This window comes from Numida meleagris, chromosome 26, assembly GCF_002078875.1.
Source record: "Numida meleagris isolate 19003 breed g44 Domestic line chromosome 26, NumMel1.0, whole genome shotgun sequence".
Lineage (NCBI taxonomy): Eukaryota > Metazoa > Chordata > Aves > Galliformes > Numididae > Numida > Numida meleagris.
Window position 1 is genome coordinate 4,478,266 of NC_034434.1, and position 27,962 is coordinate 4,506,227.

Here is a 27,962-nt window from a genome sequence, read left to right on the forward strand (position 1 = left end):
CGACGACAGAAGGGCCGCAGTGCGGCAGAACGTGCAACTTCCGCTCCTCCTGCGTCGTCACTTCCGGTGCGGCCCAGCGAGTCGCGCCGTCGCTAGGAGACGTGCGCGGTGACGTCAGTGCCGGGCGTCGCTGCCGGTCAGCTGGTGGCCGAGACGGTGCGGGTCTGAGCGCGGCGGGCACTGCGGCAGGTAATGCGGTGGTACCGGGCCTACGCGGCCTGTGTCCGTCGGGGCTGAGGCTCGCTCCCGTCTCGTGCGAGCTCGAACGGGCGCCGTAAGGGGGCGGCGGGGAGGCCCGGCCGGCCCGCCCTTCTCGGCCTCCTCCCGTGCTCTTATCGCCGCTTCTCCTCTCAGAGGCCGCGGTGGGCACGGCGCCGCCATGGGCGAGCTGTTCCGCAGCGAGGAGATGACCCTGGCCCAGCTTTTCCTGCAGTCCGAGGCCGCGTACTGCTGTGTCAGCGAACTGGGCGAACTGGGGAAGGTGCAGTTTCGCGACGTGAGTAACAGCTGCCGGGGGAGAACAGCCCGGGCCCCGGGAGGGGCGGCTGCGGCCCCTCCGTGCTGCAGCTGACCTCGCAGAGCCCGCTGCTCCCCCGTGTGCCCCCTCGCTACCCCGGTCCCATCTCTGGGGGGTCCCTGACACTCGGGTGTCATTGAGGAAATGTCTTTCTCTTGGCAGCTGAACCCGGACGTGAATGTGTTCCAGCGTAAATTTGTTAATGAAGTCAGGAGGTGTGAAGAAATGGACCGAAAGCTCCGTACGTTCCTCGCTGCGTCTTGGTGTGCATGTAATGCTGCAGCATTTATGGGGAGATGAGTAACGTAGTTTAAGCCTAGAACAGTGTTAAAAGGCAAAGTGCAGATTGGAGAACTGAAGGCTGCCTTTCTTCTGTTTATCAGCCGGTCAGTCTGCCTGCAAGGACTCATTTCCTGGTTGAAAAATAACCTGCTCACATCATCTTGTAGATGAAAGGACTCACAGATCAGCCTATGGGTGTGGGTTAAAGAAGCGATAACTTGACAACAAGGTATCATTTCAGCTAATGTTAACGGTACTGTCTTTCCAGGATTCGTTGAAAAGGAGATCAAAAAAGCAAATATTCCTATCATGGACACAGGTGAAAACCCAGAGGTCCCATTTCCACGTGACATGATTGACTTGGAGGTAATAATGTGACTTAAGTAGTGTTTGACCTTAGATGAAAACGTGACATTAACGCCGTTGATAGATATCTATTGAATTTAACGGTAGAGATTCATTAACCATAGTCTCCAGTCAATTGAAATGCTACCTCACAACCAGTTTGATTTCAATTCACAAACATTGTTTTGCTTTCACGTTTATCCAGATACAGCTAGAAGTGAAAGCTAGTACTTTGACTCACTTGAATAAGTGAAATTCCTGAAAAACTCCTGGGCGGCACAATTTATAGTGGGTCTGTGTTGATTGTGTTAAGGGTTTGTGATGATCTGAAGAACACTGTCTGAGTCCTATCCATAATAACGACTGCCTGAGTCTGAAATGTTTCAAGCAGCCCAAAGAGAACGTCACAAATAGTCTGTGTGCAATAGCAAACTGGAGGCAGCCTCCATAACTGTATGCAAATCGCATGGGAGCACAGAGCAGCCTGCGTTGTTTTAATAGATTGAATGGCACTTATTTATTGAATTGCTTTAAGGAAATTTTTTTTTTCTCCTTTCTCCATCTTGCAGGCAAACTTTGAGAAAATTGAAAATGAGCTTAAAGAAATCAACACAAATCAGGAAGCTCTGAAGAGAAACTTCTTGGAGTTGACAGAGTTAAAATTTATACTGCGTAAAACTCAGCAATTTTTTGATGAGGTCAGAATACCGGGTGTGGGTTAGCACTTGGGCAGCAGGTTCTCTTCCCTCAAACTACCATTTTTATTCTCAAATGTATTTTCAGTTGTTGCTTTAGACAGCAGAATCATCTTCCTGCTTTACCAAAGAAAGCTTCTCAAATTATGTTCCATTTCTCATGCAGTACACATAGCTACCCATGATTTACCTCTTTAATTTTTTTTAACTTAAACAATGGTTTCACTAAAAACATGCAAATAAAGTACTAGTAGTTCTTAAAGCCTGTTGACAGAACAAAAATTTGGTGCTACAGTGAGCGTTTTGTTCACTGGGTAAGAGCTTCTTCGGTATGTGTAGAGATAAGCAGTCATGCCTCACTTTCACAGAGGTATTACAATCAAACTTCAGTGTTTGAAATGTTATATGGAGATTGTTCATTAGGTCATAATACAAAGTCCATTGAAGTTAATGGATTTATTTTTAACATGTTGAGCCTTTGATTAAGTCCTCAAAACTTTCAGAGGTAAGTTCTAGAGCAAAACAACATTTAAAATCATTAACGTTTTGTCAAATGAGAGCTAGGTCAGAAAGGGGCATCTCTGATGTCATTGATGATATGGTGGCCTAAAGCCTGAATGAGAGAAGACTTGATCCTTCATCTTAAAGCATAAGTATCTCAAAACATAGTGCATTTTCCCAAAGAGCTCCTGTATGGTTTTTTAGAGTAGTAAAGACATGTTTTTTGCTGAGAACATGTCCAGTTTCCTCCAATCAATGATTTGATCAGAGTTCTTAAAGGATGTGGCTTCTGGTGTTCACAAAGGCTGTGATCAAGAGGAACTGGGCCCTTCAAACTTCAGACCGTTTATCTAACGGTTCTTTGGCTCAGGATGCAGCCTGTTCAGGCATTAAGGTTGTTCCTGTGCCAAAACAAGCCTTCGTTGCTGCTGATGTAGATAGTGCCTGCGTGATCGGTTGATTGCTCATGGGATTTGTTTCAGTACTAAAAGACTCGTCTTCGAGTGTTGAATGCCCCCCTGGAAGCTGCTGAGAGCCTCTTTGGACAAGCAGCATGAACTTGATAATCTGTTGCATAGCAGCGTTAAGATGCTGGTTAGCTCTCCTATTCTAACTGAATATTGAGTAAAACCACGTGCAGCCAGCACAGTGCACTTGCATTAACTGCCCTCATCTAGTGAGAGCTGCCTACTGCATTTCTTCAAGGACAGTATGAACATACTAAAATTAATTTTCTACTTAAAAATCTATGTCAGGTCACTTGTATAAGGAGTCCTTGTGTCAGACCTCCAATGAACTGGCCAGTGAAGGTTTAGATATTTCTCCTCTTGTTTGATAACTGTTTTCTGTAATAATAAAATGCAACGTACTGCTATAGATAGAAGCAAACTGAGCACTTCATGTGTGAAGTTCACTGAAGGTGTCAGATCTTAGACTATTTCTCTTCGCACTGTAACCAGCAAGCTGTGCCTGAGGTCCTGACTAGCCCAGGACTTCTGAGCCTGGTGCAATCCTACTTATCCTCAAACACTAAATGCTTCACTTTGTCATGCTGTCATTTGCACAGTACCTTCAACACTTGAAGACTTTAATAAGTTGTAATCAAGATTGTGCTATTCATAGTAATAAGTTGCACAAGAAATGGCTTACTGCTTAGTCTTTTATATTTAGCGTTTGCTATCTGGAGTTTCTGCAATGGGGGAGGGAAGTTGTGAAATGCTTTCAGTTCTTGTTGTGACCGTTCTTGTTAGCATAGCCATTTCTTGTTTCAACACACCGTGTTGATGATTATGCTCCTTTTCTTAGTCTTCTTGTCTTTGCTTATGAAGAACAGTATGGGCTGGAGAGATTTCTCTGAAAGTTTTGCCATAAGCATCCTAGAGTGTGAGCGTAAAAGAAGACTGGAAAAGTAATGGTTAATGGCATGCAGTCCCCGTCTCTCTTCCCTCTCTCTCTTCTCATCATCTGCTTTTTTCTGTTTGTTTCGCATCTGTCATTTCTGTCTGGGCTCTGGGTTAGTAAGCTAGATGGTGAAGTGTTCTTGTGAAAATTGATTTTTGTTTTGATTGTGACCTGGAAGGGGCTTGAATTGTATGGTGTTGTGGGCAGCATTCCAGAGCCGGCATGGAGCAGAACCTGAATCAAGAGCACGGAAAACTAAGCTTATTTCAGATCTTGAGATTAAAGGTGCTGATTGGGGTGAACGCTTAAAACATTGCTTAATATTCAGCATCAAAAGGTCCATGCTCTTATCAGTACTGTGTGAGCTTGGGTTTTTCTAACACTGAGTGTGACCTGATGTCGCAACAACAACAAAAAAACCCAAAACAAACCTTCACAGTAACTCTGATGCTTCAGTCGGTGCTGGTGGCAACTCCTGCTCAAAGGACGTTTCCTAGAGTCTCATCTTTCTGCATTGTTGCTGGAGAGCACTTTGATTTCCTTATAGTCTCTCAACTTCTCATTTGTTAAACCTTTTAATGCTGATACACTTATCCTTCCAGAACAGAGCTGATCTTACTATGTCATTTCCCTTCTAGAAAGTGTGATCATCAAATTAAAGCATTTGGGAGATAAAGGACATATTGTTTTTTTTCTTTTTTATACAAATAATTATTGCGTATGTAAGTTCTTGTTTAGTAAAGCTAGTCTAGCCAATCTTTCTCCTAGGCTGTTTTGTTTGGTAATTTCACTGAGCAAGACTTCTCTTTGTTTTTGAGGTGTCCCAGATAAAGGACATGGCCCTAAGAGGGTCAGAGGAAGCATTAAATGCTTGATGCCAACTGCTCTCTCAAGTGAGGAGGATCCAAAGTTTTTTTTATATGTTAAAATGTGGTGATTAGCAGCTGTGCTTCAACTAGACTGGCACCTGCCTCACCAGCGTTATCAGAGCATCTTGCTGACTGATAAATACAATACAAGCCTCTTGAAATCTTAACTTTGTCTCATCATTCTTCAGCATCCTGAAATCTTAATATCAAATGATTGCTGGTGTGTTTGGTCTGTATGTTTTCTTTTGGGATACCAAACTTTTGTTGTGTTCTCTATGGAGAAAAAAAAAATATTCATGGAGTTTGTTTGACGTTGCAACAAGTTGACTTAAAGATGATGAACCAGAGCTTCGTTTTACCTTTCCAAAGTAAATTAAGGGCTCCCTTACTTTTGTAACATCTGTAAGCTAAAGCAAGTGTATGGACAAGCCATTGAGCTGCATTCTGTCCATCTTGCAAAAACTTTCCTTGCCTATAGTGAGTGTTTCTATTTGGGAGGCAAGTAAAATGTTGCAGAGTTTTCCACTAAAACTATTGTGTGACTGTTGCACAAATGAAGAAAATATGCTGTGTTGACAAACTTGCTGCTTGCTTTTGCAAGGCTGTGTTGCATGCATGCACACATGTTACGTGTTGTACCATCAAACTCTACCTTCAAGTGTATTGTAGCAAGCTCCCCAGCGCTGCACTGGGGAAGAACTCCTGTTTACAGAAGGTAGAATTTGGCTCTCTGTGCTAAGGGGCTCTATACGTTTCTCCATTTCACTGTATAAGCTGCAGAGGTAGAAATAACTGTGACATGGGGTTCTGGATGAAATATGAAGGTGGTGCACAAGACGATGTGGTCTGAGCATCCTTCCTGACTCAAACTGCTGATTCTTACAAGCTACGTTCCCAGGAATTCTAGTCTGCAAATTCCTTGCAATGAGGAACTGTATGCACTACTTCCTCGTTTAATGCCTAGCTAGTCAGGAATTGAATAGCATCGTCAGACCACCTTAAGTAATACACCTCACGTGTCTGGAATAATAAATACAGTGACTAGGGGTAAATATCTTGAAGAATAAATGGACTTAAGCACTAAGCATGTTTTTAAAATGGAAGTACTGTGTTTTTTCCTGGAGGGAGGGTTTTTTCCAGCCAGTAAAGAATGCTTGTTGCCCAGTACTTGTAGATCTTGTTGCTGATTCTGACTGCATCGCAGTGGCTTGACAAGAAACGTGGAATCCCTCAACAGATTGTCACCTGATTCTAAAATGAAAAAGGTATTGCCTTGTCTTTGCAGCATGGCAGAAGGCAGACACGGATAGGGTATGTCCATCATGCATAACTGGTTATAGGGTTGCATCCTTGCAAAGTGGAAAGCTGCCCTAAAGTGAGATAAACTGCCTATGGAAGGCTTAGATGAGCAACGATCTTCTGTCTGTACCAGACCATTGTGCATGTAAGCATAATTCCACAGGCACTTCTAAGTGCCTTCAGCATCTTTATTAATATGCAGAAAATGCTCAAACAGGGCAAGAGTGAATCAGCATCTACTTTTTTTTTTTTCCCCCTCTCCATTTAAGATATAAGAAAAGGTGAGTGAGGTGTGTCACTGTTTTGTGCAAAGAAAAATGGTTCTTGGGAACATAACTTGTATTTAAAACATAAGTTTCTTGGAATTCTACCTTTCTTCAGACTTATATACCCCACAGCCTGTTTGCTGTGTTGCAGCAGCCTTCAGACCCTCCTTGTATGGGAGCTTTGCTTAGCCGTTCCATTTTTTCCTCTTGTTGTTTTCCTCCTTGTGTGACTCTTGCTGTCTTGTCTATCACCTGTATCCTTTTTCTGCTGTTTTGTTCTCACTTTTTCTTTTGTCTCCCCCAACTATCTCCTGGTTCCTCGTTCCCTGCATGCCACTAACTAGTTTCATTAGATGTTAATTGATTTGTGAATTCAGGCTGAATTGCATCATCAGCAGATGGCGGATCCCGACCTGTTGGAGGAATCCTCTTCGCTCCTGGAGCCAAGTGAGATGGGAAGAGGTGCCCCGCTACGGCTTGGGTAATGGCAATTTGTGCTTTCTTCTGTCCCGTGTTAATGCAGCTGGCTTTTGGTTGTTCTGCAGAGTCTGCAGTGATTGAGCGCTGCTGCTGCAGAACTTAGACTGGTGCTTGAAGCAGATGAAGGCTAATCTAAAACTGACTGTTGGTCCGTGCTCTTGTCCTGCATACATGAACTTCACACTGCATGAAGTTTCTCCCTACATGAGGAATCGTACTAGTATATTCCTTGTAATTCTGTTCTGTTTGCTTTCTCAGACACTAAGCTCTCACAGCTTTGTTGAAACCAGTGACTGTGGGCACATAATACTATGAAAAAAACGGTGTAGTTCTGTATCTTTGTCACAGTTAGGCCTAGTTTCCATGACAAGGGGGTGAGGGGACCCACGGATCCACGCCCTGGGAAGAAGCTGCTTCCAGGCTGTTTCCACACGTGTGTAACTCTGTGTGTGGACGTGGGGATTTGAATCAGTGAGGTCTTCTGAAGCACATGCCTAGAACATAGCCAGTGGTAATCTTGAACACTGTAATCCTTCACGTGGACGTACCAGGAGCCTGTTAAAATGAGCAGTACTGGGCTTAGAAACTATATGCCTAAATACATTTCTCTTTTAATCAATAATTTTTTTAATAGACAACTTCATTCTGTTAAATCTTAGCGTTTGGTGTAGAGCAGTTGTTTTTGTTTGATCTCTGTGTATGTAGAGAACTTCCCATAATGCATAAAGAATGACTTTCGCAACGAGATTTTTGTAGCTTTCAGTACGATGCTGAGCTCCAGTTGTTGTCGGTCTTTTGGGTGCTAGGTGGTGTACTCCTGTCAGTGCAGGGCTCACGCGCTGTCACCTTTCCAGGTTTGTGGCTGGAGTGATCAACCGCGAGCGAATCCCCATGTTTGAGCGCATGCTGTGGCGAGTGTGCCGAGGGAACGTGTTCCTGCGTCAGGCAGAAATTGAAAACCCCCTGGAGGATCCCGTGACGGTAAAGTAAACCATCGTTCACAGTGGCAAGAGTCTCAGATGTGTAAGAGGATCCGCTTACCGTTCTGTGCCTCTTGCCCTCCACGAGCTCCACGCAGGCGAACGTTTGTGTTGTATCTCTTTGCAGTACCCACTTACAGCATTTTAGGCTTTAATGACAAATGTCTTCCTGTGTAATTAAAAAAAAAAAAAAAAGAATAGATGGATGATAAGTCCTGTTAAAAGGGGGATGAGTTTGGACTGCAGCAAGGCGTAGTTCCCTCTCTGGCACAAGCGTGCAAGTGCAACTCATGTGTGCACTAAACCTCCTTGAAAGAGGCTCTTTCTTTCAGACATGAGCGTTGTATGGCAGCAGTAGCTCATTTATTTTGAACTTGGAACTTTCATTCTTCTTAATTTCTTAACCAGAAATTTAAACACGCACCTGAGAATTGTTGGCTTTATTGCAAATACAATTAGTAAACCTTGTAATTGGGGCTGGTTTTACATAGCGTCCTCTCTGCTCGAATATGTGGACAATACGCACATTCTTGGAACTGTTGATCTTAAAGTGTAAAAAGAAGGGCTGTGTGAAGGCTGCCCTGGAACAAAGACAGGCGTATTAAACTCAGTAATTGCCTCTGTTTCTCATGCAAGGCTCCCTTGTTCTCTCGTCCCAACTGCTGGTAGTTGACCTGTTGAATTATCTGTCAGCAAGGAGAGGCTTTGTTATTAATGTACAACACTTCCTTAAATTGAGGTTACACCTAATGTAATTAATTTTTAAACATTATGGAAAGATTTCCTAAGTAAAGTAGAACAATAACTTGTCAACAAATGCAGGAAAGGGGAACTGGCTACCAACATGAAAACAGCTGTGCAAAGAATGTGCTGTTGGCCTCCCTGGAGGAAAAAAGCCACTGAACTCCACTTCATCTTTTTTTAGTTCACTCTTTTTGCTTGATTCTGCAGTCAGCTGCCTACAGTAAGTGATGATATTTCCATTTCATTGCATCCCTGTTCTTTTGGCAATTTTCCCCGGATTATCATGTTTATTGTACGAGATAGGATGGATAATCTAGAACATTTTGCTTCAGTAAACACAAATACAGAAGTAGTATGCTGTATTGAAGCTAAGAAGCCCTAGTCGTTGTGACTTTCTGTGTTAAGGTGCATTCTTGACTCGCTGTGCAATTATGCTCTATGTGTACAGATTCCAATGAAGGGAAAGTAAGGCACTGTTGTAATTCGCTGTAATGCTAATATTTGGAAATAGCTGAGCTATTACAACACACCCTTTCTTCTGTTCTAGGGGGATTATGTGCACAAGTCTGTGTTTATCATCTTCTTCCAAGGTGACCAGTTGAAGAACAGAGTCAAGAAGATATGTGAAGGGTATGCGAGTTACTTGAAAGTCTTAGAGCTGGGCATCTTGCTGCATAGAACGCTCACAGAAGAACACTCCCAAATATTTGAAAGACTTTGGAAGTGGCTTAATATTCATAGTTTTCAGCTCCTTGCCCCATGATGACTGCGGGAGTACATATTTTGGCAGCAAATAAAATGCACCATATGTAGCTGTATCATGTTTTACAGTCACATTAGCTGCTCCCTAAGCCTGTAATGCTCAAACCAGACAACTGCTTTGTGTTAGAGAATGCCTAAAAACAATGGAGTTTGTGCTGAACTCTCAGGCTGACCTGTCGGGATGTCAGCAGGCAGTATTGTCACAGGGAAGACCAGCAGTGACTGTTGCAGTGGCAGCTGCATTGTCATGATAGGAGCACCCTGAACTGGGATGGCTAATCAACTTCATAACAGTGCTTTTGACCCAGAGTCAGTACAGGGAACAGAGGCGTTTGTTGTTTTTCTTTCTTCAGTATTCAACTTTTGTTTTGACCTTAAGCAAAATTCTATACCCGTTTGATTTAAAGACTGAAACTGTGCTTGGCAGGCTTTGCTGATATTAAGATGCTCCTTGCTTTATTTCTGTATTTAGTCTTCTCAGCCATCTGTTTCCCTGATGGGCTAATGTTTCTCCCATCTTTGTTACTGAGGTTGCTTGCATGTCTTTCAGATTCCGTGCCTCCCTCTACCCGTGTCCAGAAACACCCCAGGAGCGGAAGGAAATGGCTTCTGGTGTCAATACCAGAATTGATGATCTCCAGATGGTAAAATAAACAGAGTCAATATTTGTTTGTTTAATTAATAGTTGAATTCATCTTTGGGTCCTATTTAAAGAGAATTGTTTTGGCTTTATTAGGTGGCCATATTTTCAGTGAGGGTAGCTTGAGACCGGCAGCTGAGCACTGCAGGAAAGCTGCTTGGAGGTTTTCTGCTCAGACATTTTCTTTTTCAGACTTCAGAGTGGTGGTTTGATCTTTGCGTGTGTCTGAGCAGTTAATTATACACATGTAAATACAGTGTCAATATAGAACTGAATACCAGGGAGCAGAGAGGAACGTGCATGAGTAAGAAGATACTGTGCTTCCAACTCTGAAAGCATGCTTGTATAATTGCCTGTTTCATCTGCAAGAGCTTAGAAAACATTTTAAAACTTGTCCCCGTGTTGAGATAACAATGCTAATTTTAACTTATCAATTTTTTTCTCTGTCTTCGTATTTTCACTTTTTGCTTTCCTAAAGAGTTTCTGCTTTATGATTAAACTCTTGTGCAGCAGCCTTAATGCTTGTAAAAAGCAGTCAGCACACAAAACTACAGAGTGCCAGCTCTGAAATATTTGACATTTGCTTCAAGGAGAAAAGGCAGTATGTCCTAATGCATAAAAATTTGAGGGATCTGAGATGAAAATCAGGGGAAAGTTCAGGAACTAAAAGGAAAAACGGTTGAATTTGAATGGCTTATTTGATACAGAACCCGTATCAGGCTGGAAGATTTGTGGTGCAGCTGTTTAGTAAAGTAGATAAGAATGCAGAAGCAATTTGACTATTAAAATTCAAAGCTGCATGTGGTAGCTGTGCCCTGTGTCCTCACTTTCCCTTGAGCCTCAGACTTTCCAGGCTGGGAATCTGACTTTGCCTGAGATAGACATGTTCCAGTTGGAAAACGCATTTAATAGAAAACACTTTATCCTTTTCAGGAAAAAAAAGTCTTATAATTTTTTTTGTTTTTTTTTTTAAGTTGGTGTATACCTCTCCTGCAGAACTCTTCTCCGCTCCTTTAACCTGGGTGGAGGAAAAAATGTTCTCTGTTGTCTGTGAACTGCTTAGCTCATTGTTTGAAATACCATTTGAAATATCCACTGACCTTGGGGTTTGAAAAGGAAAGTAGTCAGACTATACCTGGAAAGAAGCCCTAAACCCTTTTAGCAAAACTAATTAATATGGAGACTAAAGCATTGCACGCATGTGGAAGTCTTGTGCATGGGATGAGGGCAGGGGCTTATTCATCCATTGTCTGCTGAATAAAGCTTGTTTTGTTGGTCAGCCCTACTTCACTGTGCTTTTTGTATGCTATGAGTTCTGGCTGATGATTTTGCCTCGTCTTTGTCTCACTTTTCCATGAAAGGTGCTGAACCAAACAGAGGATCATCGCCAAAGAGTTCTGCAGGCAGCTGCTAAAAATATTCGGGTCTGGTTCATCAAAGTACGCAAGATGAAGGCCATCTACCATACCCTGAATCTGTGCAATATTGATGTGACACAGAAGTGCTTGATTGCTGAAGTCTGGTGTCCTGTAGCTGACCTCGATTCTATCCAGTTTGCTCTCAGGAGAGGCACTGTGAGTAACGGCTGCACTGCTCCTGTCTGCTTCTGTTCAACCCTAACCGTCAGCAAATGCAACAGGAATTAATTGATTTTTCTGGAAACCATCCCTTTAGGCTGTTTCAGCCAGTCCTCACAGAGGACAGTTTATCTAACGTGCAGGAGACATGGCTTATAGGTATTCTGGTGTGCACCTCACTTAGTTACAAATACATTGTGTAAGCCTTCAAGTTCAGGAAGGCGCTGTGATGAGACGTTTTCCTGTGCTGGAGTCATTTGGTGCATTTAGTTAACCTGGCTGTGCTTTGTAGTCCTGCTGTTTGTATATACAGTGGAATTTAAAGAAATGATGCAGAACATTAGCAAGCTCACTCCCTCTGCTCAGATAAATAACAAAGGGTTAGGTGTCTTGAAAATCTTTTCATTTGCTCTTTAAAAAAATAAAAAAAATGTATATCCACACTAGAAGTATTTCTCCTGTTTTGTGGAGAGCAGAGGAAATTTGGCATCCTTCTTCAACTGCTCAAGTATATTTCATCAGGCAGGCAGTATACACAAATGAAAGCTTGTAGTTTTCCAAATGCTACCAAGAAATAAATGTTTTACTGTCTTCCATTGCCCCAAGGATGTTTTTTAATCCTGACTTGTTTTTTTTTTATTTTCCAAAACAGGAGCACAGTGGTTCCACTGTCCCATCTATTTTAAATAGGATGCAAACCAATCAGACCCCACCAACATACAACAAAACTAACAAGTTTACGTGTGGCTTTCAGAACATTGTTGATGCTTATGGCATTGGAACTTATCGGGAAATAAATCCAGGTAGATCCATACTTTAGAAAGTAATGAAGTAACTTTTAGTCATCGTGTTTCTCCTTGCTGACTGTCCTGTGTGGAAATTTCTAATACAGTACTTAACAGCTTTGGGAAGCAGGGAACAAACTTGGCAATCACATTGTATATGAACTGCACTGTAGTCAGTCTGGACTTGGTCAAATACAGTGCACCAGGAGTGTCTTTCTCTTACAGCCCCATACACGATCATTACCTTCCCGTTTCTGTTTGCTGTGATGTTTGGAGATTTTGGCCATGGAATCCTGATGACTCTGATTGCTATCTGGATGGTGCTTAGAGAGAGTCGTATTCTGTCACAGAAAAGTGACAATGAGGTAAGGAGACATAGCATGCTCAGCTTTGTGTTTAATACACAGTTGCAACAGCATCACTGCATGGAGTGCAATTTATCCTCAGCTAATTAGAGATTCTTTACAGGCAGTCAGTGATGCCTGCTTGTCCTCTGTATTCGTGTTCTGTTCTTGCAGAGTTACCTCTTGCACCCTTAATCCCCCCTCAAAACTGAGACTGTGCTGTTAGTCCATGGGCCAGCATTGCTTGTTCTGCCCTGACTGATTCTGCTGTTTTGTTTGTATGAGAGATTTCCCTTGTTCTCATGGACTTTTTCTCCTCTTTCATATTAGATGTTCAACACTGTTTTTAGTGGTCGATACATCATCCTGCTGATGGGACTGTTCTCCACTTACACAGGCCTTATCTATAACGACTGCTTCTCCAAGTCTCTTAATATGTTTGGTTCATCGTGGAGTGTCCGGCCGATGTTCTCAAAAGCTAATTGGTCGTGAGTAAATAGTTCTTAATTGAATGAAGTGTGATAGTGACAAGTAGGTGATTTATCTTTCACCATTGTCTTACTGGCTGAAGAAGACAAAAACTCAGTTTCAAGTGGAATGAGAAGAGGGGTGCAGATGTGATACTTATGGTGTTTCAAACCTGCTTGTTTTCAGGAAACTAAAGATACACTTTAGCACCTTTCTTATCATTGACATGTTCCTGTCCCTCAGTCTTTTCCTTGTGACACAGAATAACAGGTCAAGAGATAGATTTGCCAAATGAGTAACAAACCTTTAGGGCCGCATGGGAACCTTAAAGTTCTCTCATTTTGAGATATTCCTTGCTCTCACAAAAAAGAATGCTGTTAGTTTTAAAAGAAGGTCAACGTTGCTTGTGCTAATGTTTATATAATCTACTTACACCCAAACAGAGATGAACTGCTTAAGACTACTCCTCTGCTTCAGCTGAACCCTGCTGAAGCAGGAGTGTTTGGTGGACCCTATCCCTTTGGCATTGACCCGGTAAGAACTCTTCCTTCCTCTGCCTTCCTTAAAGAACATCCTGTATGTAAACACAAAAGAATCTGTCCAGTTCACTGTGAAAATTTTCCACATCCTAGCAAATGTTTTATCGGTGTTTGAAATAGTTGTGAATGATGAAAAATGAATCTAGATCCAAAGAGGTACTAGGTGTGGGATAGAAAGACTTGTTCTCAGCACCATAAATGATTTCTTCCTCACCCTCTCCAACCTGCATTTTAATCATATCTGGTATGAGACTTACAAATCATTTTATGAAGTTACTTTTATTTCTGTGTTGGAGAAAGCCAGTTCTCTCTTCTTCTAGTCAGTCTTGGAAATATAACTTCTGAGTAACAGTCATTTTGTAGCTGCCTATTTCAGTAACACTGCTCTTATGCTTAGAGGATTTGATAGAAAAATTGGCATGTGTTCCACATCAAAGATGAGGTGCAGAAGGTCAAAACTAATGTGTAATTTCTTGTTGAAATGTATAAACAATTTTTTTTTCTGTCAAGGTAACAGCCCTGTGTACTCCTTTCCTGCTACTTTTGCCAAAATAAAAATAAGCAAGGTTTGATTCCTGCTCTGGTGGTGGGATCAGCAAGGGTTCTTATCAGAAGTGTTCTCTGCTGATTGTTCCTGAGCAGATATCTGTATGACGAACACATACTGTTTAGCTTCAATGGAACATTTTCATTCTTTTCTGTTTTCCTTTTACTCAGTGTTTGGCTGACTCGTGTTGTTTTTTTTCCACAGATCTGGAATATCGCCAGCAATAAACTGGCCTTCCTCAACTCATTTAAGATGAAAATGTCTGTGATTCTTGGCATTATCCACATGCTCTTTGGTGTCATGTTGAGTCTTCTCAACCACATGTAAGTGCTTTATTCTGTTTTTCTGATGGGAGAGGAGAGAGAACTTCTCTGGGTGTAATTTGCGTATTGGTTTAAGATGCAGGAACCTTCTGATTGAAGGGCATAGTGGTTATTTCTGTCTGTGTATGTATATAACTATACGTGTCAAGTAATTAACTGTGTTTAAGTCCTAGCTCTTACAGAAATGCACAGCCTCTGCAGTTATGTTCCAAAACTTCTTTTTCCTGCTCTTTTAAAGTTTTTGCCCTACATAAGACTACTGCAAACTAAATGTAATTTTAAACTTTCCTTTTTTTTTTAATTTTTCCTGTAGATATTTTAAGAAGCCACTGAACATATACCTTGGATTTATTCCAGAAATGATTTTCATGTCATCGCTGTTTGGATACCTTGTTATTCTCATTTTCTACAAATGGACAGCCTACGATGCTCACACATCAAAGGAGGCTCCAAGCCTTTTAATACATTTTATCAACATGTTTTTGTTTTCTTATGGTGATACCAGTAACAAGATGCTTTATAAAGGGCAGGTGCGTACTGCTGCTTGAATTGTAAGATCAGAGGTGCTTTGTGATATTAGAGTCTTTGACTGACCTTATAATAATTGTGAAATGAAGCGTTAAGTACTTTGTGAGAGAAGAAATGTGGCATTGTTTCCAAAGCCTGACACTATGTAATGTGGAAGAAAGACAGAATTTCTATGCAGAGAATTTGTATCAGTCTGAACACTTCAGCTGTGGCTCCAGAATAATTGGATCCAAATCAGCAGTGAGAAGTCAATAGCAGTATTGCCCTGCACCTGCAATACAGCGCCCCTAAGCGTAGCAGTACGTGCTGATGCTGTCTGCAGGATCTTTTGGCTTTTTCCCCAATCTAACTTGTGTCAGTGTTACCTGCTGTGTGCAGGCAGTTGTGGCAGCTGCAGCCGGGTACTGGGTACAGCACTTCTTCTTGGAAGACGGAGTGTGTGTGAAGCAGCCACGTGCTCTGGGAATTCAGTCATTCAGTGTTGCATGAGGCTGCCTGAAAGGGTTTGTGTGAGCATGGACTGTCAGTAAATCATCTGAGGCTTGTTTCTTTTACAGAAAGGACTCCAGTGTTTCCTTGTGGTGGTGGCATTACTGTGTGTGCCGTGGATGCTGGTAGCTAAACCTCTGGTCCTTCGCCACCAGTATTTAAGGAGAAAGCACTTGGTGGGTGACTACCTTGTATATTTTCAATATGAAAACTAATTATAATTGAAAAGCTATGTTTTCCACCTTGTCCTTGGTATGTGGGTTCACACAGTATTGTGACCTGTAAAGCTTCTCTGCGTATTCCTAGGTGTAGAGGCAGGTGGGTATTACTGGAGGTGAAATATTGCCTGCCTGCTTCTCAGTCTGGATCCAGCATCAAACCAGCTTTTAAAACCCTACCTGTTGGTAATGATAAAAACAAGAAAACCACCTTGAGCATTGTCAGCTGCTTCAGGAGCACAGTCTGACTGGTTGCTGGATGCACCCGTGGGCCTTTGCTAGGGTGATGATGTAAAAGCAATGACGTTAGCTTCATTGGCTTACAGACTTAACAGCCATCTTTGTTAAAGCAGTTTGGATGGTTTTAAAAAAAAAATTGCATAAGTCTGTTTCTTTTTTTTTTTTTTTTTTATGTGAGAGATTATCTCCTGGGTTAATCTCTAGGTTTCCAACTGTATTGTAAAGAATCTTTTCTATAAAATGCAGGAACTTGGAACATGTGCACTGGGGATACTTGAAAATTCTCCCTGCATGTATGGCAGATAGCTGTTAGGATGTTAAGTGAGTCAAAGATCAGTTCAGTTAAAGACACTCCCTCTCCCTTCTCTGACCATCTTTCATCCTCCCATGTCCCCTCCATTCGTCTCCCTTTCTCTTTTTGTTTTCTTCCTCCTCCCTTTCTTTTCTTCCATTCACTATCAGGAAGGGCAACCCGTGGAGGCCCAAGTCAGCACAGTCCCGAACGAGCAGGCACTAGAGGCAGCAGCGGCTGCGACAGTGAGTGGATTTAAAAGTCACGTGATGGATTTATATCGAATTAACAAGAGAGCATGAAACGTATCTGAATTTCATAAGTGAATGACAACTGCACTTTTAGGGTGAAAGACACTTCCTCTTGGAAAGAGCAAAGTTCAGCAAAGTTGATGCATTCTGGAAGAACTACCAGGCTGCTGGATAATAGTTACATACGCACAGAATGCAGACACACTTCTTTGCAGGAGTGTTGCTGAAATCAAAACCTGCAGAGCAGCACAAGAATACCTTGCTGCCACATCCCCCCCCAAGTTAAGTTCCCCTTTTTCCTTTTCTTGCGTATTTGTTTAAGCTAGATTAGGATTTTTTTCATTGAAGCATTTTTGTTTACATTATGTGTTCCCACGCATGTTAGTGATGGCCTCCCAGCAACATCGTAGCAGTAATTACTGGGTTTTTGGCATCTGTGTCTGTGTAGACACTTTGACTTAAAGCTGCTGTAACGTGGTTGTGCACAAATAAACCTCTCAGTAGCTGTTTTATTTCTGCTTATTTGTCTAAACCTCTTGACAGCTCTTTGGTGTGAAAGCTTTCTGGGGGAGTGAAGATTGCAGCAGCTCCAGAACTTTATCCCTTCCCCTGTACCTCATATTTCAGATGGGTTTTAGCTATGATTGCTACCTCTCTAACAAGCTTAAGTCTTTCAAACTGTGAAACAAGTTGTACTTTGTGTCAGAGGTGATTTGAGGACAACTTCTTAGCTGTTGGCTCGTGTTTCTATTATGAAATTTTAAGTAGCCACAGGTCAGAAAAGACAATGCATCTCTTGCACATCATTCATCCAACGCATGAAGTGCATCCTATGAAAGAAGCTGCGAGTGAAGATCTTTGCTTGACGTGTGGTTAGAACTGTGAAGTTGGTTGGAGCTTTTGGAGCCGTGTTTAGGTTTGGCTACAGAGAGCAGATACAAGTCGAGTGTGAGGGAAGAGCTTCAAGGTACAGATTCATGCAGACTAGGAATGTAGAAATGGAGAAATAGTGATACTATTTATCAGTAACTTCTGATTTTTTTTCAAACACAATGAAAGTAATAATAAAAGTATTGTCTTACTTATAAATGTGTTCTGACTTTTTTCATCTATTTTCAGAGCATAAATGATTGCCTAATTTCTTTTTTTTAGAAACAACCTGGCCAAATCTTTAATTCGTGTCTGATATTTTGGGCAAACATAGTTCAGCATAAAGCAGAAGTAAGCTTTTAAGAACAAACCAGCTGAAAGAATAGAACGCAGAGCAGCTATGCTGCTGGCATGCCAGAGCCGTGCACTGTGAGAGGGGATGGCTCTCAGAATCTTGAACCTCTGTGGTTCGTTTTGTAATCCCTAAACTTATGAAGTATAATGTTGCTACTTAGTCTGTTTACGTTCCATGTCACAGATGACCCCAGTACACTCCTAAAGCTGAACACAGGGGTTTTGTTCCCATTCGTGGCATTTCAGTTTGCTTCTCTAGGTAGGTCAGACCCAGAGGTCTTCATGTATAGTCCTGCAGATCAGTCGCAAGCATTTTGTGTCTTTGGAACATCTGGAAGGAAGCAGGAATCCTCCTGTACAGTGCCAGTTGCTGAGCAGAAATCCAAAAACAGTGGTAATGCGTCAGGCCTTCGTAGTCTGATACACATTTACAATGCATAAAGCTCAGCTTGAGAACACGATCGTGGTGAGCAGTTTTCTGCATCCTTTCTTGGTTGTGAGACTACGGAGGAGGAAGCGTGCCTGCCATAAATCTCACATTAACTGCGCAGTGACTGCAGGCATCGGGTGACGATCGGAGGAGTTTCAGATTGGTTTGTGGCTTATTCTTTTCTACTCGGAGTGCAGTAGATTTATGGCTGTCAGATGCTGAATGTCAAAACAATTATCTATAAAAGGAACTGCTTGCACAACGTAGAATTTCCATGTGAGGGAAAGTCTGATTTCCCGTGTGTGTTCCTATGCCTGCCATGGCGTGTGTATTTGTGTGAGCTGGTTCTGCTTTGAGTCGCTACTATGTGACTTGTCTCATTTACAACAACAGTGCTGTTTCCCTCGGTTTCTAAGTGCTTGTTTCGCAGCTGCTGTTGTGCAAAACATTGGTCTGTTCACATCAGTTACAGCAAACGTCCTCGTGAGAGATTTGGCATTTATTTTACTTAGGTTTGCAATTACTTTATAGAAATGTATCAAGTATTCATTCAGACTTTTTTTCCCAGCCCTAGCAGGATTCAGCATCTTTTCCATCCAAACTGAGAAAAAGAATTGTGCAGCTGATTAAACCCGGGCCTTAATATTTTGTCTTCTTCTGTGGGCTACCGCTGCTGCGCACGGAGTCGTAAGAAGAATCCGCTATCACAGGAAACCACAACACTTTTTATTCTTTCTTTTTCTTTGTGTATTAGGGAACGCACAACTTCGGTGGGATTCGGGTGGGCAACGGACCAACGGAGGAGGATGCTGAGATCATCCAACACGATCAGTTATCCACCCATTCTGAGGAGGGCGAGGAGGTAAGCACCCGGCCGTCCTCTGTGCGCTTGGGAACAGGACGTGCTAGTTTGGCTGTATTTCCAAGCTGTTTAAATAGCAATGTTCTCAGTGAAATGTTCACAGCAGTAAAGTTCTACAGTCTTCTGGTCATTCCCAGGACTTCAGGGGGGGAAAAAAGTATAATCTGCAGGCAAAGGGAAACTTAGCTCTGTTTGTCTTCATTAGAAGAAACCAGCATCTCACAGGCTGCGCAGTGAGGGCTGCGGAGCGCTCCCCGCTGGCACACGCAGCTCGTGCCCCGGCTGAAGTGCAGCGCCTTGCTGCTGTTTGCTTCTGCGGTGTTAGCCAAAATCCGAGGCCGTTTTTCTACAGTAGTGAGATCTTACTCTCTGTATTCATTCTGACTGTCGGGGGTTGCATTAGCTGCTCTGTCTTGCCACTGGTGGAGAAGAAAAAGGAGACGGTCTCTTTTAATTTGGGAGTTCTTTGATGCCTTTTGCCTCCATGTAGTGCATGTGATTTGTTGCTGCTTTACTGTGTCGTGTTTAGGAGGGATTTACTGAATGTGTTCGTGATTAATGTTGCGATTGAGACACCGCACTAAATGTGAACTTATGTTTTCAAGCCTACGGAGGATGAGGTGGTAAGACTACAGCCAGCTTTGCTGCGTTCATGTGTATCTGGAACGTTTCCCATTGGTGTAAACCACGCACTGAACTAAGTGTTATGTCATGGCATCTTCTTTTCCAAAAGATCTAGCTATTGACATGCTGCAGGCCATTTTCAATCCTTCATACAATGTCATACCCACTAACAGACCTTTGATTACTTCATTTATTTAGCTTGTTTGTCTTATCCCCTGTCTGCAGATCTCTTAGCTTACCCAGAAAGCTGTTAAGCCAGAAGTCTGAAACTGAAAAGTTTTGCTTTTAAACTTCTTTGGAAGTCTCATTTGCCTTACGTTGTGTCTTTGGTAATTCTGCATTGCAAAACAAAAAACATTTAAAGCTGGTACGTTTGGTTTTTTTCCCCAAACTGACTTCTGTTTTAAGGATGATACTGGTCATTGCCAATGAGAAAATACAGCAAAACCGGTCTGGTTTTCGTATAGTTCAGCAGCTTAACTAACCAGTATTTTTCTGTAAGAAGAGGTGCTCTGTTCTGAGAAACTGCTCATTCATAAATACTTGTAAGAATTATGAGTATGAAGCAAGTGTTTTTTAGGAGCTCTTGTGCAGAATTTATTGCAGGTGTCAGGAAATCAGGTAACCAAATTTGTTACGAAAATATAAATGCCAGGAAAGTAGAGTAGCTTTGCAAGAAGGATGCTGTCTTAAATTCTGCTGAAAGTGGTTCTGTTATGTGGAAAGTGGACCTCTGGTTTATGGGTCCACGTGGAATTGGTGGGGAACAGCACGCTGCTGTACCTGTAAATGCTGTAACCCTCTGAAAAATGTGTAAGACCACGAATACTCTGACAAAGCCGTCCTGCTGAGTCTTCCAGCCCCTGGCATAGTGATGGGCTCTCTCCAGCAGTTGCATGTGGCTGTGAATTGTCATTGTTGAAATATTTATCACATTCCATTAATTGCACGCTGGTGTGCAATATGTGCTGGGAGGTGGCACTGTTTGCTAGGACAGTTTTTACTAAAGACCGTTGCAGCTCATGCTCTGCGGAGAAAGAATTAGACTTTTGACAGTTCGTTTAACTTTGTTGCTTAAAATATTTATTGCCCTGCATACACTAAGGGCAAAATAAGAACAGAAATATCCTGCTATGCATGCCTGGAGCGCTAGTTGCTTGATGTCTTTAAAACACCACATTGACTTGACTAAAATACGAGCAGTTTCTGAAGCACAGATTAAATCCAAAACGTAGGGAATGCTTTCACAAGGTGAACAATAAGGAGACTGTCCTTCATGGTAGACTTCTTTATGATTTTTTTAATTATTATTTCAAAAAACTACCAAGGCACGGAGACTAATGAATTGTACGGATAAGACTTTTTCAAGACTGCTTTATGCATTATTTTTGCTTTCAAAGAGGATAAATCCCTATTTTGCAAGATGTTCTTGGTCTTTTCACAAAGGTGCATACACAGTATTGACTTGGAATACTGTCTCTTTTCTTGTAGAAGTACTTGCAGTTTACCAGTGAATTCATACGAACACCATCTTGTTGCTGTACGGTCTTTTCCTGGCAAAGTCAAGCTGTATTCAAAATATCTTGATTTTTGTACAATAGGACATAAAAACAGTCACATTAAAACTGCAGCAGTGAACTGTCATTCTACAGAATCTAGTAAGACAAGAGAATTCGGTTTTAATTCATAAAACTGACATGCTAGACCAGGAGAAGACAGTATCAGTGTCTAATTTCAAACACACTGTCCTTGGTGACAGCACCAGGTAGTGTGCTCGTTCTCCCCAGTCAGCCAGCCCCTCCTGCTTGCACATCTCGCAGCTTTCTTAATTTTCTGTGTTCACTTTGCAGTTCGACTTTGCTGATACTGTGGTGTACCAGGCCATCCACACCATTGAGTACTGCCTGGGGTGCATCTCTAACACTGCGTCCTATTTGAGGCTCTGGGCTCTCAGCTTAGCCCATGCACGTGAGTATTCCTTCTGGAGTGGAAATTGAGCTCAGTGTCACCAATCGACCTGGACCAGTGGTAGGAGAAAGGCAGGGACTTCCTCAGAGCTCAGCTTGGTGGTGTCAGGCGCTGCTGGAGAAGGGCAGAGCTGTGTGCTAGCGGGCAGAAATGAAGGGTAAACACCAGTATCTATGTGCACAGCACCCTGCTAAAAGCTGCCTGGGTCTGGAAGGGCGGATGGAATTGGAAGCGCTGAATGAAGCGCAGGGCTGCTGACCAGCGGGGTCTGCACTGCGTGCAGCAGTGGGCAGCAATATCCTGACATACTTGCCTGTAAAAACTCGTTTCTCACGTTTCCCACTTCATTCTGGTGGGAGGTGTTTTTCCTCGACTTTAGTTTTTGCTGTATAAGAAAACTGCAGCTCCCTCTCCTTGTTGAATGCTCTGAAATGAGTCCTCTCTTCTCCTGGCAGAGCTCTCGGAGGTGCTCTGGACCATGGTGATCCACACTGGGCTCAGCGTGAGGAGTCTGGCTGGAGGCTTTGGCCTCTTCTTCATATTTGCTGCTTTTGCTACCCTGACGGTAGCAATTCTCCTGGTCATGGAGGGTCTGTCTGCTTTTCTCCACGCTCTTCGCTTGCACTGGTGAGTTACAGGAATGCTCAGAAATCATGAGCTGTTCCTGGAAAGGAGATTGATGCCACGTGGGCTGTCTGGAGAAATGCACATCTTCCAGAAGATCGTGTTGGTTGTTGCATAGTGAAAGGGAGGCTATAAAATGGGGGTAGTGGATAATACTGTGTTGAGATTGGTCACGTTCAGAAGTGCTGGAGTACCACAACTCTTACGTAAATGTCCAACAGAAGATGTGCTCTGGCAGCAGAAAGTCTTTAATATGGTCAGAGATTTCACTCCTCTTTCTGGTAATACGCTACTCTCTCCTGATCGTAGGCATAAACTTTGCTTAGAAATTGTGGAGAGTAGCTGAACTCCAATTAAAAACAAATTAGACAGAGCTTTGTGAACAATGGGATGGGAGCGCTGTGCTGGATGAATAAGCGTGCTTCTGGTTTTCAGTAGGATCATTTTTTGTTCTGTCCTTTGATCTGTTGCCTGGTTCTGTTGCTCCTGGTGGGCTGAGAGCGCAAAGTGAAGTCACATGAAGTTCAGAAGGAGCTTCCCGTTTTGCTTAAATGGAAGAGAAACTCTGTTATGAACACTTTATAAAAACAGTCTCCTAAGTGGAAAAGGAAGTCTGTGCCTTTCAAAAACAAACACCCTTTATTGCACTTTCCCCCAGCTTCTCAGGAATGGTAACTTTGTCCCTTTGCCCTCTCCCTTGACAGCTTATTTGGGTGTGCACTGAGAAGTTCTGCTGTGTCTCTGTAGCTAAGTGAGTGGAGATGGACCAGGACGTGCAGGGCTGTAGCCATCTTGTGCCGAGGGAGCCCATAGGGGGCCACTGCTGAAAATGGCTGCTGGATGGTGCTTCTGTTTTTCCTGGCTTCCAGCCTAGGAATCTTCATACCAGCCACTCGAGACCTTCTTGCTGACTGGCTGGTGTTTCCTCATCCTCATATTGCTGTCACTGTACTACACAGTTGCATCAGTGTGAGGAGTTCTGCACACCCTGCCCAATATTGCTGCTAACAGTCCAAGAAGAGCAGAGAGTAAGCAGCACTGACTGTGATGTCCCTGATCCTCAGTGTGTGCAAATTAATAGATTTTCAAAGTCTTATTTGTCTGGAGTACGGTGCTTTGTGGCACACTTCTGCCTAACAGTAGGTAAACGTTTCTGAATGCCCTTCCTTGGCAAGCTGTTTCCCTTTTTACTCAAAGGAGTGGCCTCAGTTAAGAAAGTGGGTTTTCTTGCTTTTTGTTTCTTGTTTTTTGTTTTTCTGGAGATATCAATTTTGTGTTAATAATCACAGACTGCACTTAAGGATCCTGCTCACAAAGCACCTGAATCAAGTGTGAGCGAGAGGTTGCAGCTCAGCAAAGAGAAAGCTTTTCATATTGTCTGTTTGTAAAATGTGATTAAAAATTATCTGGAAACATGTGAAGGGAAGATAGATGCATGGATGAAATGAGGGAAAAAACAGCTAAGCAACAGCAGTAAGCACACAAGTCACAGGTGCTGTGCAGAGCAAAGCAGGTCCTTGTTGGGAGCTGCAGAACTGAAGCTCTTTAGTCATATTTTCCCTGAACGTGTTTCAAACTTGTAAAACCTTAAATTACATTCTCTAAGATAGAACTTGCTCAAGTTTAGTCACTGAAAAGCAAGCTGAAGGCAGTACTTCAGTCTGTATGTGATGTGCTGGGATTATTTTGGGTTTGTTTGGATTTCCATTATCAGTGGAATGAAGAGTGCACCTGGAGTTCTTCAAAACAACATGCTGTTAACATTCCTTTTTGTTTCCAAACCTGAAATTGGTAAACGTCCAATGGTAGGTGCTCCCTTCTTAGAAGGAAGGGGGAGGGGGTGGGGGGGAATTCAACCGTCCTGGGAGGAGCAGATCAGATTTTGTGACTCTGGGACAGGGGTCACCTATCTGGAATTCTGAAGGTGTGGGTGGTTCAGCTTTCCTGGAAAGGAGGAGTCATTTAGCTTGTGTCTGGCTAGTGAGAAGAACAGATTCTTCCAAGTGCTCTACCTGTCAGTCCCAGATGAGGAAGACCTGCTGTGTGCTTTTTTCTGCATTCTTTCTGCAGGCTGGGTTCTTCTGGGGCATTTTGGGGTGGAGAAAGCACTCAAAGTGCTGCCAAGGTTGCAATTCCGTATCAGAGTTCTGCTAGAGCTTGGTAGCTGTCTGAGCTATTCCTTTCATCGCAACATCACTGTACTGAAATATAATGCTGTGTTTGCTTTTTCTAGCAATGTGGTTTGACATTGCTGTTTACGTTAATGTATCTTACCTTTTTTTTTTTTTAAATCTGGTCAGATATTCTAATTGAGCAAACAGACTTTGTCCAAAAGGAGATGATTACAACTGGATGCAAAGCAGGCTGCCCACATCATCAGTTGATGCAGAAATACAGTTTCAGTGCAGCCGTCTTCCAGTGTAAAGCAGTATTGTAGGCTCAGTTTTAGGCTTGGTTTGGACCTCCCTGGGAGATGTGTGCGCTTCACATGGACTTGAAAAGGCACGCTTACGTTTGTCTCTTTACCATGTGTTGCCTGAGCTGTTTGCCACTGACTCATAGATTGAAAGGATGAGCTCAGTCCTTTGGAGGCAGTGACACAGATCCAAGACATCTCCCCTGGCTGCACGATGCTGGGTGCAGCTGGAGGCAAGCAGCTCGCCTGCTGCCTCTTCTGTTCTGAATGGCAAAGATGAAAAGTGCTGTGAGTCTCTGCAGTGACAGCAGAGCAGATTTTAAATGCAACAAATGTGGTCAGCCTCGGACAACCATGCAAAATAAATCAAAAGCTGCTATTCTGTGGTGCCCTGGCTGGCTGCTCCCAGCTGTAAGCTGACCCTGCCCTGCGTGGGCAGTGCCCCTGGCCCGTAGCCCCCAAGGGTGTTACTTTCTGGAGGCGTGGGCGTGCTGGGGCCGTGTCCTGCTTGCTGCCCAGCTCCCCACCCACTTGCCAGAATTTTAGTTATTTTTCTATGTAAAGGTCAGGAGCCTGGGCTTGTCTTCAGTGTAGCCATAACAGCACCCTGCTTCTCTGAAAGGCCATCTCCTTTTGTAGGACAGAGTGACCTGTGCTGTTCGGGGAACTCTGTGCATAGCACCCTGATCTCCTGGTGCATGCAGGGTGCCACTGCTAAGAATCCAAATACCAAGTGGGAATTTACACTTGTACTGAATGGAAGTTGGGTTTCCTGCCCGACAGACGTCTCTCTCTCCGGTTGCTTTCCATTGGGGCTGCGAGCTGCCCAGTTTTCAAGACAGTTTGGGAATTCTGTAACTCTCTGCTGGAAAATCCATGCAATTGCTGTCCGACAAGCACTCAACTATTACTACAAAAAAAGCTGGAGAGGATTTGGGATTTTCTTAATGCAAACTGTCAGCATTTTCTAACCTGTTTATTTACAGTGCAGTGCTGTCCTGTAAATTCTTTTGCAGAACTTGATCAGTGTTGAGAGACGCAGTTCAGCAGCAGAGCTAGTACACAGGCAGCAAGTGCTCCTGGAAACAGCAATTTCTGATTCCAGAAAGGGACTTCTCGGGTTCTGGGTGTTCCTCCAGACAATTGCAGGAAAAACACACAGATGGTTTAAGCAGCGGCACTGAGTTCAGCCTTTTCACTGGTTCTCTGACCTCACAGCAGCTGCTCCTTGAGCTGTAACTCAGTCTGTCCAAAAGGCGCTTTCAGATGCGGGGTCAGCTGGAACAGTTCATCGTTGGGGTTAATATTGCATTTACAGTGGGTTCTGTGTGAGTCAGATAGGCAGATGGCTGGCTCTTGTTTCCCTTTGCTTACGGAATGGTTACTGAGTCACAGGGTACTTATGGAGATTATCAAGGTTCCTGAAAAACTGGCCGTGCTGGCAGGGAGCCCTTCCTCCCACACGGAAAATCCTGCTCATCCCAGGGATTCCTCTGCAGGGAACTCTGATCTTATCTGCACCAACAGCCAGCAGAGCATAGCGGGGAGAACGTGTTTGGAAGGTTTCAATCTTGAGCTCTGCTGAGAAACCACTTTTTGCCAGCTGAAATACTTTGGATTTTGCCATGATTCTCAATTTGGGACAAAATAATAAAAATGAGTCTTTTCCTCCTGATTCTGAATTGCATTTCGAACTGCTGTGCAGTTTGCTGTCACTTGATTCCTACAGAGACTGAGTGTTTTAGTGGACCACGCAATGGAAAGTTTTTCTCATGGGGCTCATGAAACACTGCGCTTGTTTTTATTGTGAATCATGGGATTCTTTTTTCTTTCCCTATTTGGCTGTTCCTGACCATTGGATGGATCTCTAGAATAATTCTTTTTTTAAACTGAGTTTATTAGGGGGAGCAGGCAAACAAGGCTAAGCTCATGTTCTGCATCAGACAACGTGCACATGCGAGGTCAGGAGTTGTCATGTGGGCACAAACCAAATTCGCTGCGGTAAACAAAAAAGAAGTGAGTGGTGGTGGGAGTCAGCGCGGCATCATGCGACTGAGGTCTGCTGCAACTAAAACGTAGATTTCTGGTACCATGATCTTACAGCAAGCGCTGCGTGCTGCTCAGTGAGCACGTGGTCGGGGAATTCTTCCTGTTTTTGTTGTTCTATTGTCTGCCCGGGGGGGTGGGATCAGGGTGCCTTGGCAGTTCTAATGAACTCCAGAAACATCAGAGTGGGTTTTGTGCTAACAGACGTGCTACATTATAATATTACTCTTTAAAGCTTTACTTTTTATAGTCAGTAAACAGCTACTCACTAATCTCTAACTCCTGTGAGAGACCTGCCTTCCTAACGAGCAATTACCCTTCCTTCTCTTGCAGGATTGAGTTCCAGAACAAGTTCTACACTGGCACGGGGTTCAAGTTCCTCCCCTTCTCCTTTGACACCATCCGTGAGGGGAAGTTTGACGATTAGCATCCCCTCTGCTCCAGCAGTGGTACCCCTGTGCTTCGTGTCCCGTGTGTGAGTTGCACGTGTGCCCCATAGTGAATATAACTTATTGCAGCAGTCTGAGCGTTACCGTGAAGTTTGAAAGCCAAGAGCTTCGACATCCCTGAGTAATGAGTGACACTTGATCCAAGAAACTTCTTCCTTATGTTTACCGCTGATACTAAGTGCATGGTGTGTCCGTTTGGTGTAATAGTGTGCTTCTCGTGCTGTGAATTTCCTGGCAGGTCTATCAGGGTACTATGAGAATAACGCAGCTACAGCTGAGTGGGCAGAGCAGCACGTGGAGGAGAGGGCAGAGTACCTTCACCTTGCACAAAACTTTCTGCTCAGGAAAAGAAATTTGGAAGGAAGTTTTGTGTGTGACTCCTCCGTGTGTGCCTGCAGGATGGCAGCGGAGGGGCAGGGCCTGCTTCCCCCCCTCCAGCTTCCACCTGCACCTTGTTTCCAGCTGCCAGGGGCGGCCTCGGCCCTCCCTGTGCTGTCACGCGTGGGTGCAGAGCGGTCTCCATGCTGATGTGGCTCAGCTCCCTCCCCGCTGCAGATGCTGCTTTTTCTCCCGTGCAAGTTGTGAGTCATCTCCCACCCTTCTCCCCCCGGTGTAGGCGCAGTGGTGTGTGCCGTGCTGTGCGTGTTGTGCTGTGTGTAACTGTGTCAGTTTGACGTGGTGCAGCGTTGCGTGTGAACAGAGCAGAACAGTAACATGAATCCTCGCAGCCTGGAATGGAGCTGGGAGCGGTGGAAGCGGTGCACGCGTCTCCTGCAGCGCTGTCACGCGTGTGTGGAGCGTCCTCCCGATGCGTGCGGACAGCGATGGGGGCAGGGGCGGCGGGTACGGAACGGGACTTCCCCCGCCGCGTGGCTGGGAATCACTGTGCGCATTAAACGCGGTCACTGTGTGCATTAAAGGCGCTGCGCTGCACAAC

The 27,962-nt window shown here is 43.6% G+C and overlaps 1 protein-coding gene across 4 annotated transcripts; it reads left to right on the forward strand.

Moving 5' to 3' along the window:
* On the forward strand, window positions 41-27,962 carry ATP6V0A1 (ATPase H+ transporting V0 subunit a1). 4 transcript variants are annotated; one of them, XM_021378065.1, is made up of 22 exons: window positions 41-189; window positions 355-496; window positions 680-758; window positions 1,068-1,165; window positions 1,714-1,842; window positions 6,553-6,656; window positions 7,510-7,636; window positions 8,927-9,009; window positions 9,692-9,785; window positions 11,143-11,355; window positions 12,011-12,161; window positions 12,369-12,508; window positions 12,818-12,975; window positions 13,399-13,489; window positions 14,246-14,364; window positions 14,678-14,894; window positions 15,450-15,557; window positions 16,302-16,376; window positions 18,791-18,898; window positions 21,373-21,490; window positions 21,946-22,117; window positions 26,910-27,962. In XM_021378065.1, exons 2-22 carry the CDS (start codon window positions 380-382, stop codon window positions 27,001-27,003), a joined length of 2,595 nt encoding a protein of 864 aa, XP_021233740.1. In that variant the 5' UTR covers window positions 41-189; window positions 355-379; the 3' UTR covers window positions 27,004-27,962. The 4 variants fall into 4 exon arrangements, with proteins under 4 accessions (XP_021233740.1, XP_021233737.1, XP_021233738.1 ...); XM_021378062.1 differs by lacking the exon at window positions 16,302-16,376; XM_021378063.1 differs by lacking the exon at window positions 16,302-16,376 and having other exon boundaries at window positions 6,574-6,656.

What these genes read in the sequence shown, in the direction of transcription:
- ATP6V0A1 (XM_021378065.1), top strand. Translation starts at nt 380, where the DNA reads ATGGGCGAGCTGTTCCGCAGCGAGGAGATGACCCTGGCCCAGCTTTTC. An exon ending in AGGCAGCAGCGGCTGCGACA is followed by an intron (nt 16,377 to 18,790) that starts GTGAGTGGATTT and finishes TTTGTGTATTAG; the next exon opens with GGAACGCACAACTTCGGTGG. An exon ending in ATTCTGAGGAGGGCGAGGAG is followed by an intron (nt 18,899 to 21,372) that starts GTAAGCACCCGG and finishes TTCACTTTGCAG; the next exon opens with TTCGACTTTGCTGATACTGT.